Source organism: Fomitiporia mediterranea, assembly GCF_000271605.1.
Source record: "Fomitiporia mediterranea MF3/22 unplaced genomic scaffold FOMMEscaffold_9, whole genome shotgun sequence".
Taxonomy (NCBI): domain Eukaryota; kingdom Fungi; phylum Basidiomycota; class Agaricomycetes; order Hymenochaetales; family Hymenochaetaceae; genus Fomitiporia; species Fomitiporia mediterranea.
The window spans coordinates 2,430,412-2,442,629 of NW_006760394.1; the positions used below are offsets into that span (position 1 = coordinate 2,430,412).

Here is a 12,218-nt window from a genome sequence, read left to right on the forward strand (position 1 = left end):
ATGCTATGGGTGCAAACTAGGTTGCTAACACAAGGTGTTTATTCACCTGAATCATCGGAATGTATGCATACAAGTAGGCAATTCATTAAATATTTGAAAAGTATATTGGCAATATGAGAACACTCAGTATAAGTAATGAGAATAGGATACTAAGCAAGATATGCTGATGTGAGTGCAGTGATGATCAAAGACATTCTGAGTTGGACACATTTACAACCAGGCAAAACCTTTGCCATCTCTTCAAATTATTCCTGGTTGCCTGTAATGAAATTGAGTTGAATGATGAACTGAATACTATTAGATAAAGGGAAACAGGCAACTGTAAATCTTGTTGTAATAATTTGATGAGTGGTTGTACTGAATACTAAGTAGTACTCATAAGGGAGTTGATCTATTCAGGGAGATAATTTGTAAGGATTTGCTTTTGTAACAATTGCACTACTTGCAAACTTATGCTACTTGTGTTGTGGGCATATATGGGTGATTTCTTTTTGTTCACTAGACTACCTAATATCCTCCTCATGTATCTACACATGTATTACCCTATAAAAGACAGTCTCAGGTGTAGGGTTTAGGGGATTCTTTTCCCCTGACCCCTCACTCAAGTACTAGGTTATCCCAGTCAGTAGTTGAGTGAACTAAGGGCAATTAGAATTCTCTTGTGAGGAACAGTGAGTTTCCTTACATAATTACTTGGTAAGAAAAAAAAATTCCACAGAAGTCAGACAGAACAAAGATCAGAACAATCCAGCAGTTGTGCTAATGACTGTAAGTCCTATAAGCAGCTTTACCATGTTGCTTTGGTAAGCAGAACTTTTTATAAGGGATGAGATGGCCATTCTCGAGTCAATGACGGCTCTGTCTGGCATAGATGCTGTAGCACAAGAGCAACGCTGCACCATTTTCTCCAGGAGTAACGCATACAAAAGTTATGATAAAGACAAGCTGAGAAGGGACGATGCGCCTCCACTCATCCTACCTCCATAGTATTCCTGCGTGGCTTGTAGTTCAGCGCTTGCTACAAGGTCAAAACCTTGTGACCGCTATACAATGCTTGATAGGAGCCATGTGTTGATGAGACTAGGGAGCTTGGACCTATGCAGGAACCCTGAAGGACATTTTTGGCATTGTTCAACCTTGGAGGACACGTTTCGGTACCGAAACGCTCTAAATCACAATTCATTCACATCACGTGATACCGAAATCTGACTTGCGCCTGAACATTGCATTTGAGAAAAGCAGCTCAAGGGCACATGCTGCGCACTTTGTATTCTTGTTCGCGGCTTTCATCTCAGAGGCATTTATCACCATCGATTCCTATACATGCATTCTTAGAGCTGGGAGCAGCCTCAACACCGAATCAAAGGAGGAACATGTACAGTAACAGAAGAAGAACCGTGGACGACCATTACCGTAACTTTGACGCTCGACAGGACGTGGATACCCGTCGCTCTGGATCTTGGCGAAGATTCCATAGGAGGAATGAAGGGCACGATTGTAATGATCCTGAGGAGTATCGAAGGTATTCGCCCCCGAGGACGAGGTACGAGGAGCGCTATAATACTGGTGCATCGAGAAACACGTTTTACCGCACGACGTCGAATAATGCATATGAAGACCCACATAAATACGAGGTTTCTTGGCGAAGGACGACTGAAAGTCAACATGATTCTTTCCAAGATCCGCATCCCAGTCATGCTCCGCGTCCACCTCGAAAAGAGGTCTCACCGAAGTCTACCCGCCTTACTGGTCCTTTCATGGCTCTAGCTACTCGTTTCTCGCCTCCGCCACCTTCACATATTCCATCTTCACCGTCTGAGGAATACCTAAAAAGTGCGGCCGAACCGTCTACGTCGACTTCTACTCCATCTCGAAAATTAATCATCCTTGACTTAAATGGAACGTTACTTTTACGATTACGATCCGTTGGTGCAGTGTATCCGCGTCCTTACATGCCATCATTTCGAGATTTCCTTCTACACCCGGAAACAAGAAAATGGTTGGATATAATGGTGTGGTCAAGTGCACAGAGGCATAACGTTGAACGGATGGTTCGACGTTGTTTCTTCGACAGGTCGTCAAACCCCGCGATACGTGACGCTGAACGCAGACGAAACGAAGAAGAGAAGCAGGATAGTGAGATCCAGGACGAGTGGGAAGGAAAGTTTATCGCTGTTTGGGCTCGTGATACCTTAGGACTATCACGTAGCGAATATTGTATGTATTCATGTCCTTTCCTTTTAATTAATGGAACGATTGAAAATAAATTATTTGTTTTACTTGATACAGCGCGTAAAGTCCAAACGACGAAGGATCTCGAAAAGCCATGGTCGGAGCTTCCAGGAGAACATAGCGCGCGTAGTACGCTGTTGCTCGACGACTCTCCTAAAAAGGCACGATTGCAGCCGTACAATCATGTTTGTATCGGAGAGTACACGCCAGTGTTACGAGAACAATCGCAACGTGTTAAACGGGGGATAGTGAAAGTGGAGCTCGAGTCTCATCTGAACAAGCCAGATTACAGGGCAGAGCGAAACGAATCCCACGTCGCTGACGGCGACGGGAACGAATTGCACACGTCTCCTGAAACAGAAGAAGTACGAAAGAAGAAGAAACAAATAAAGAAGGAACAGCAGCGGCTTGCAAGGATAAGCGCCGCCCTCCTGGAAAACTCTTCTCTACCCGTGGTTGGTGAGGCGAGCCCACAAGAAAGTGCGAACGAGGAATTTGACGGGACACTCTTAGCAGTCATTGGTGTTCTCCACACGCTAAAGCATCAGAGTAACGTGGCGGGATGGATTCGTGCAGGCGGGCTGTGGGCTGGGAAGACGCCACCGCAACTAGATGCGTCTGTCGCTACGACTACGGAGTCTAGTGAGTGTATGCCTTCTCCGACTGATGTGGAGATGGATGGTGACGAGCAACGACCGGAAGAAGCCACAGCGACTGAGGTGGCCATGGTAGCAGGAAATGACGTTCAGACTTCCGGTGCCATCTCAAATTCCAACCCACATGATGAAGATCATTCCGAAACTATCAACGAAGGACCAGATGCCAAGATGTGGTTTGAGGACAAAGAGACGACACATCATTGGGTAGTCCGCGGGCGTGAGGCATTGGAGGAGTTAGGGATTGAGAAGCGAGATGGGATCTCCGTTGAATGATTTGCTTTGTATAATACATCACCAAAACGTGCAGAGTCTGACAAGGCAATATATTTACATGTAGACTTTATAAGCGAATATAAGGATCCACAATATGTAAAAAATATATGTCTTAGCAGTAAATTCCAATACATTTTTGTGTTCAATTTGGTGATGTAGGTCAGCATGCTTTGTTTCGTGTTTTCGATGATTTGTGGCCATGCATCATGAGCATTCGTACTCTGTTAATTGAATCTATGGAGAATGAACGTATCCATAGAGTGAGCTGTGCATTCTTGTTTTCTAACATGAATATTTTCGGAAACAATTCTCAAAGGCCAAGAATCATTTGAAATATAAATAGTATAACTCGTTGAATATTTCAAGTAATGCACGAAAACAAATGCAGAGCCCAAATAATATCAGCCGGTTATAATTACACAGTACAGGACTGGGAGCCATTAAATAAAACATTGATCAGACTCTGGATTGACAACCAATTTGTGAGAAGAAGTTAATAAAGGGTAGAAAAAGGTATAATGTGTGTCACAAGAATATAAGGAACGAACAGAAACATAATTTAAGACCACAGACTGCCTTAGACAAAATATGATCAATTGGTAAGAACCAGTCCCTGGCCGTTTCTTGACCTCAAACAACGGGTACACCCTCTTCGTTCGATATAGCTGGTTAGGCGCCTACAAGGAGTCAGATCATTTGAAGCCAGCATATAATAGAATAAGCTTACCTTCAGTGAAATCACTGTTGCTCACTGTTCTAGATTTGTTATTGATTCCTTTGTTCACCCCCTTTCCCTTGCTTCTTTCATATTGTTCAAGAGGTGACTCCCAATATCAAAGAGAAGTTATACTAGTACTGTGTCCGAATTGCTATTGATGATTGTTTCTCAGGGTATTTTTCCAGCTCACTGTCACTTTTTTCACACAGCAGACACATTAGAATATGATACACAAACAAATTTGTCCCATATTCTAAATCATATTATTATTGTCCAATCAGAGGCCTGCTTCAGAATATTGTTTAGCATATGATGTGAATATGTTTGTTTGTTATATTCTAATGTCTGCTATGTTGTGACTTTGTGTTAACCTCCAAAGTTCCGGACCTCATGTGCTGGGCAAGGCTTTCACTTTCAGAGTATATGGTTAGTCTTATACTGTACTACACCAGAAACCACAATGTTTCTTTTTAGGGACTCATGCCAGGTAATACCATACCATACCATTATAAAATGAGGACTTAATGACTCATTTAATGCTTACTCTATGTGATTGGTTGTACATAGCAAGTAAATCCTCATAAAAAATTGATGTAATTTGCACCAATAAATAGCTCGATTTTGTTGATTAAAGTGATGAATTTACAATATGACATACAATATGGATATGTATGAACAAATATCAAGGTAACAGACAACCAATTTCAAACTCTGCCTTGTCAAGGATAATTGGCACAATTCTCTGTTTGGAACTCCCAACATATATTAATGTGCACTGATCCACTGTGCCACATTGCGTGCATCCTGGATAATGTGAGCAACTAGGATGGTGGTACAAGGGTATGTACTGTTTAAATAGACTTTCAAACAGTATGTAAACTGCTATCATTCTGTAGTCCTACAGATTTATGTGCAATAAGTCAGATGAGTTTCAGATATCTGAAGAAGATTTAACGTGCCTTCTGTAATCACTACATCACTCATTTGACTTAATCTGAAACTGGTCCCTTTGTTTGTCCCCCTCTCCCCTGCCTCCTTTATGTTGATTAAGAGATGACTGCCGAGAACAGAGATCAAAGTAGGACTTCCTGCTGCACTCAGAAGGCTTGCAACAATGTTACTAATGATTATAATCCTGATCTCAACAATTGGCATCACACAGCAGTATATTACACTAGAATCATAAGTACAGGTAAGGTTTAGTGTGAGATTGAACTTACAAGCCATAATAAAAGGCTTGATCTTCAATGAGTACCTGAATGAGACGAAAGCCTTTGAGCCCTACAGATGCTCTCCAGTATTCTGTTGCTTTGAAAAGAGCCAGACAGAGCAGGATGGATCCATATAACATAGGGATCAACCTGCAACCTATTAGTTCGAAACAAGATTTGTGAATATAATACTTACCATGAGATTAATACTAGTGAAACTGGTGGTGTATTTCCACTACAGCAAATAGAAAGGTCTGGTGCAATATGAATGTTACTGACTGAATCACTGCTTTTTAGTCCACTTGTCAGAAATTAGTAATAATCAATTGCCTTACCATCCTCAATTAAAATATTTCGAATAAGAATGCCCAGGTTTCCAATTGCTTCAATAGCAAGGAGTGACTTTAACAAAATTGACAGCTTTGTACCTGCTAAGATCAGATTTAGTAATGCTATAGAAGATCAAGATACTTACTTTGATGATATAATGCCAAAACACGAATCTGGAGAACGTCTGTACAACAGTTATTAATGTGAAGCATGCATTTGTAGTAGTGAGAGTATTTCTTACAGTCTATAAGGACAAAAGTAATCAACCCTAATTATGTGTTAATCACAAATCATAATAGATGCTAATGTGCCACTTACCACATACTTCACGAGTGAAGTAAAACATCCGATCTGACTGTCTGGTCAGTTAAAAGTATCCAGCAGAGCATATAGGCGGTTGGAATAAGTACACACAGCTACAAATAATGTGTGTAAGGTCTTAGATTAGCATACATATTTGTTGATATGTTTCCTTCATACCTCAAGAGGCTTCCACTGAACCCATTCACTGGAGACAGTTTGTTCATATTAATTGATAACATATCTTTGTGATATTTCAGGAGCATTGTTACTTACAGACTAAAGAGCAAGTTGCTCCAAGAAGTCCAATATATTGATTCTAAACACATTTAATTATAATATCGTACTTGATAAAAAATCACGTGTCCTTACCGCAAAGTAAACAAACTTCGTAGGGGTGCATGGGTTTCCCTTTAACAATATCATTAAAACATAGTATCGAACGAGGGATATAAGTATAGAACACACCCAAAAGTACTTCACCTACATAAATGCAGCTCAGAGTATATCTAGGGATTCAACACAGTGAACGTACCTCCTTGTCTATCGTAGAAACTGGAATTTGGATAGGCACAGCCGTCAGCAGTCTTTAAGTTCAAGTAATCGTGATGCGTACGAGCGTGATAGACCAAGACAGTCAATAATGCTATGCTGAAGTACTGTTCAATGACGTGTCCGGAAACAGCAAGCTGAACAACCTTCGGATCGATGGATTCTGTATCTGAGCGAGTGAAGAACAAGTAGGCGTGTCCATAGTCAAGCGTTTGGTTCACCATTGTAGTCGAGTGCACACACCAAGGCATATCATAGACTGCTTTTGAACCCCATGAAGTTTCCTATTGATTCGAAGTGCGATCCCATTTTCGTTGAGGTGAAAGGATGGAGACGGGCATCATCTGCTGGAGTAAAACAAGTATATAGTTTCTCGGGTGGTAGATTTGCACCAAACAAATATTGCAATGTTGGTATCATAGGCAAGATTTTAATCTAAATTGATTCTAGTTTCACACAAGTTCTGAGTAGAATAATAGAATTCGGCAGAAGAAATTTAAAAGAATTATGTCGATATCTATACAAAAGCTGAAAGTGAGCTCTGGATCTTGAAGCAGAACATAAAGTATGGCAACAAGTGAGTCAGCACAAGGATTTTTTTGCTGTTAGATGGTATGTCGAACGTGGTGGCAATGTTGCACTCTGCAAGTCCTTGCAACAATTTGAGAGAGTCAAATGAGATGGTGGGATACAGATTAGAAACATACATTACTAGTCATGCAAGACATCAGATCAATAGAGTGCACTGCAGAAGAGACAGGCTCAGCAAAATGTTCGCTACTTCGGAGTGCCGTTGATAGTAACCCCGGTCTAGTTGATATGCATAGCATTACTGTAACAGACATCCGTGCATTATAGTATCTGTTATTTTCTGCGGCTCAAGTGTCTAGAATAGAGCAGTGGTAATACATAGGAGGTTGTCACGGCTGGATACAAGATTGATGTCAACAACATTGTTACAGTAAGCCAACTTTGAAGGCAAGGAAAAATCAAACAGGAGGCGCCATCTTACTTGAGTACCATCATCTAAGAAATATGATCCTGACCCGTTGGAATCGCTGTTAAAGTTTCAGTGCCAGCATGCCAGTTGTATATCTCATCTCACCTGATTTCCTAAGCCAACATGGTAGTTTGGATTAGCATGCTCATTCTGATTGTTCCAGGACAACATTTGTATTGTGAGAATGAACCAAGGATTCACTGCAGCCACCAAGTCAGGTGAATAAGATATTGTCAGAGCTATAATAGAGTAAATTAGTGAATCTACACATACCCTTTGCTAGCTCTAAAAGAACACAAACTGTGAATATAGAAGAGGGCCAATTAGATAACCTACACTAAGTATTGACTAGATCTGACTACATCACGAAAAAGTCGCAACAAATGTAATTAATAATAGCAAATGTAATTTAATAATGTAGTTATATATCTATTACAATCTAAAATAACAATTATACTTGACACATAATTAAATTGTAACAATTGTATATAAATGTAATGATTATACAAGAATTGTATTATACTATAAGTGTTTTTTAAAGTAAGTAATGTTAATACCATTATTACTACAATATTATATGTAAGACACAAGTACTTAACTTTTATTGTAATATGTTAAAATTGTATATAAATTAATATACAACAGTAGTTGATTAATTATAATACTTATAAAAGTGATACATTATACTTGTAAGTTAATTATAGTACTTTTGGTAAGATAATATACAATTATATATATTAATATTGTTAACAATCAGTCTGTTAGACTTATAATATAATCTGATTTTGCTTTTAAACTTTATATTAAAGTGCTTACATAATCGAATACTAAAGATTGAGAGCATATAATGATGCACTTACACTTGTTACTCCTTTTCCTCCTACCTCTACCATCTCCCCCAACCCTCTTTCCCTAACACTATACATTACTTTTGTTCTCTCCAGCCTAGTCTCCTGTCTACAAGCATTCTCTAGCAGGCACACTGTCTACAACCACCTAGACAATAAACATTACTACATTCATCTCTCTAATCTGCTACTGTAATGCTTGTACTAAGCCTCAGATCCTGTGACAACACAACCTAGCTAGCTTTGCTATCATTCAGTATAAAGTATAAGTAGCTAGTCTACCTCATAATAACCTGTACAATAGTTGCTCACCCCTCTCCTCCCAACTTTTTGTCTTCCTTCCATCCCTTTCACTCCTTACTTTGCCTCTTGTGTTGCCTCTCCTTTGTTGCCCTCCTTTTATTATGTTTGCCTTCCTTTTTACATTTGTATTTGTACATCTGTATTATTGACTAGTGTTAAACAACTTTTTCAGTAATTCTATACATTTGTGTACTTCTTCCTACTCAGTAATACAAGTAACAATTAGTAAGTATGTACTTGTAACAATGTTAATGTATGACCACTCCTTAGACACAATCCTCTCTCCAGCCCTCTACACACTCTCCTACCTCACCTACTATCCTATGTTTAACATTACCCTTAATAAGCCTACACTGTGTACATTTATATTCCTTAGTACTGTGTATAATACTATTTTAAACAGAAGTAGTAACCCTCTACTCTCCTCTCAGCCAAGTCTGTCTGCCTTCCACTTCACCTTTGCCTTTCAAGCTAGAACATCCTAGAGATACACCTTACAATTAATGACTCAGTTTACTACACCTCCTATTAAACACTATAGATAAACTATAGAGTGTACACACACAGACACAGTTTTGTCTACAGTCTGAATCAACTTGTTCAACACTCTGGATCTCAACCTGTATGTACTACTTACACTCACTGTATGTTAGGAATTGTAAAATACAGTAACTAAGTTTGGAAAAGCTTAACTCAAGACTTGGAACTAAGTAGTTTATATACAAAACTCTATTAGTTATAAGTCTAGAGATTGGTCAGATCAACTAGGCTACCTTTGTTGTCCTACTTAGTAAGAACTCTAGCTCAGCATTATTAACCTCTAATCATTACTAATGGGTGATCAATCTATTAGTAGAGAGAGGGGACAGGAAGGAGTAAGTACTAAGTTAGTTAGGAAAAGGTAACAAAACCTGTAGACAAGGTCTTTATCTCTCTAAAGTTAAACACATACTCTAGTACAGTATTACTTAATAACCTTAACTAAAGACAAGTCATTTGAAATGCTTGTATAGAGAGGGGATCTGGAAAGAGTATAGTGTCCAGAGTAAGAAGTATAAAGGAAAAGACTAAGAGAAAACCTGAAGAGACAAAAGGAAAATATTATACTTACTTGAGGAGAAACTATATAACTAGCTAGAAACTCTTTGTACAAAGACAAAGGACTATTAAAGCTAGTAAAGAGTTAGAGCTAATACTCTAAAGCTTTATACTTGAGAAGGACTAGTACTAGTGTGAAGGAAAGGGAACTGAGAGCTCTAAAGAGAGACTATAGGAAAGTAGTCTCCTTTATACACTTTACCCATACAGATGAGAAAGTAATGAAGTTAGAAACATGAGGACTATATAAGGACAACATAAGGAATACATGAGACAATCTAGAACTTTGGTTGTAAGTTCTATGATTGAATACAGAAGTACAAAGATAAGGCTAGAAGTTAATAAGGATAATTGTCTCCTAAACTAAGTCTATTAAGAAGACTTAGGGAAAGATCTAGAACATTAGTTGTCAGTTCTAGAGTGTACACAAAGTAGTCTAGAACTTTGGTTGTAAGTTCTAGGAGTAGTATAGAAGTACAGCCTTTTATATTATAAAAGTCATAAGGAGTCATTAGAAGTTATAATACTCTACCTTATGAGAAAGTGTATTACAAACTAGTGTACAGAAAGTACAGGTTGAGTCAGACAGAGTTATAAGAAGACTATAGAACAATAGAAAGCTCTACTTTATAGGAAAAGTATTATACAGCTTACACAGTATAACTAGTCAGGAGGACTTATAAGGAGTCATTAGAAGTATGAGAGAAAGTATAGAAGACATAACAATATAGTAAGGAGTCATTAGAAGATTAATCTAAGATACAAGAAGACACAAACTAGTGTTAGCAGATTAATAGAAGACACAAACTAGTATAGTATACAGTTTAAAGGATTAGCCAGCTCTACTTTATAGGAACAACAGTGAAGAGAGTTACTAAAGTCACTAGAGTAACATTACTCTAGTAAAAGGTATATAAGGAGGCCAGTTTAGCCCTCAAAAGATAGTTTTATCAACTTAAGTTACTTAGTACTTAGAAGTACTCTACTACTAACCTACTAGGCTACACTTACAGCTTGACTAAAGCAGAACTCCTCTACCCTCTTACTCTACAAGTCTACAAGTCTTACCCTCTATACTCTATTCTGTTACTATTCCTAAGGATTAGGACTAGTAAAGTGAGTATATCTTACACTTTGATAAAACTCTAACTTAGTTACAAATCTTTACTATTCTAGTAAAGCTCTAGTCTACTAAGGGGAGCTTAAACCTAGAGCTAGCACACAAGTATATCAACTCTAATACTTACTTTATAATATTAACTAACCTTAATAATTAGTATTCAAAGTAGGTAGACAAGTTACTCTACTACTTAGAATAGTTGTTAAAGTAAGTAACTTTCTTTTGTAGTAAGAAAAGAAAGGTTAATCAAGAAGTACTACTGGTTCTTAATTACTTAGTAGCCTACACACAGGAACAAGTGTTGATACTAGGAGGTATTAAAGGAATACTATTTTAGATATAGGGAGAAATTCCTCTAAACTCTTTCAAGTAAGAAAGAGTAGTATTAACTGTTACCTATACAACAGACACTCCTATTAATCAACAAATTTGAATTAAAGAGTGTTTCTACAAATAGTAGGAATATGAGAATGGTTGAGGGATTTGATAATAAAGGACTGTATAATAGTAGGCTTCTGTCTGTGTCTAGTACTAGTTGTTGTATGTATAATATTCTAATCCTTTCCTTGATCTGATACAAAGCTACTTTTTATAGCTTGTTAACTTTGTTTAGTATAATATTACAAAAGTTACTTACTTTTACAATATCTGGATATCCTTGTTCTAGTGTAAGTAATGTACTGTGTAACAGATTACATATTGTTATAATGTGTATAGTTAGTCTGAGTATCCTTGGATTTGTTTGTTACATATACTAGGAGTAGGAGGAAGGGTCAATTAGGGAACAGTACAAGATTGGCTCAAAGAAGAAGTTCACACTCTAGCTACTCCTATTCAAACAAACTGGGGGCCTATTATAGCCTTTGGATTATAAGGACAAAGGCTTGGATATAACAATTTTTAAGTCTTAACAGAATAATTAGGTCTACTCAAAGCTAAGACTTACATTATAAAACTATACAAGAGGAAATCACATACTTGTGTAGTCTTATACAATCAGAACAATAAGGAGAAAAGTTGGAAGGGATACAATCAGATCTAGATACACAAAGTTTGAATATCTTTAATATTTATACAAAGTTACAAGAGATCTTAGACAAAATACAGGACCTTACTAACAGAGTACAGGAACTACAAGTTGAATCAGGAATAGCACAAGTATTTCTAAACAGGTTAGTACAGTCACAATTCAACCTAACTACTATATTACAAAATATTAGTAGAGAGGAACAACAAAGTGACAGGAGAGAAGGAAGTACTTCTAATACTTAATACTCTTAGAGACAAGAACATTTTACCTAGGAAAACACAGTCTAAGAAAATTAAGAAAGTGAACTATCAGGTTCTTCAGCTAAAGAAGAAGAGCTTGTTAACACAATATAGGGAGGAATCTAAACATTTCAAGACTATAGTGGAATTGAAACACAACATTCAGATAGTCTACTAGGATCCTTTAGAAGCTTTCAAGGTCAGTCAGAAATTATTACTCAGGAAGGTTAGACAGTTGAAGAAATTAAACAGTCTATGTTACTAGATACCTTTATAGTAGAAGGAATACTAACATTAGATTATTA

At 37.7% G+C, this 12,218-nt stretch overlaps 2 protein-coding genes across 2 annotated transcripts; one reads left to right on the plus strand and one right to left on the minus strand.

Annotated features, from left to right (window-relative positions):
* Positions 1-1,279: 1,279 nt before the first annotated feature.
* FOMMEDRAFT_170016 (uncharacterized protein) lies at positions 1,280-3,248 on the plus strand. Its single transcript, XM_007269360.1, has 2 exons — positions 1,280-2,217; positions 2,290-3,248. Exons 1-2 carry the CDS (start codon positions 1,374-1,376, stop codon positions 3,162-3,164), a joined length of 1,719 nt encoding a protein of 572 aa, XP_007269422.1. The 5' UTR covers positions 1,280-1,373; the 3' UTR covers positions 3,165-3,248.
* Positions 3,249-6,232: 2,984 nt separating this feature from the next.
* Positions 6,233-8,168, minus strand: FOMMEDRAFT_159416 (uncharacterized protein; the record flags this gene model as incomplete). Its single annotated transcript, XM_007269361.1, has 2 exons — positions 6,233-6,559; positions 8,160-8,168. 2 exons carry the CDS (start codon positions 8,166-8,168, stop codon positions 6,233-6,235), a joined length of 336 nt encoding a protein of 111 aa, XP_007269423.1.
* Positions 8,169-12,218: the final 4,050 nt, after the last annotated feature.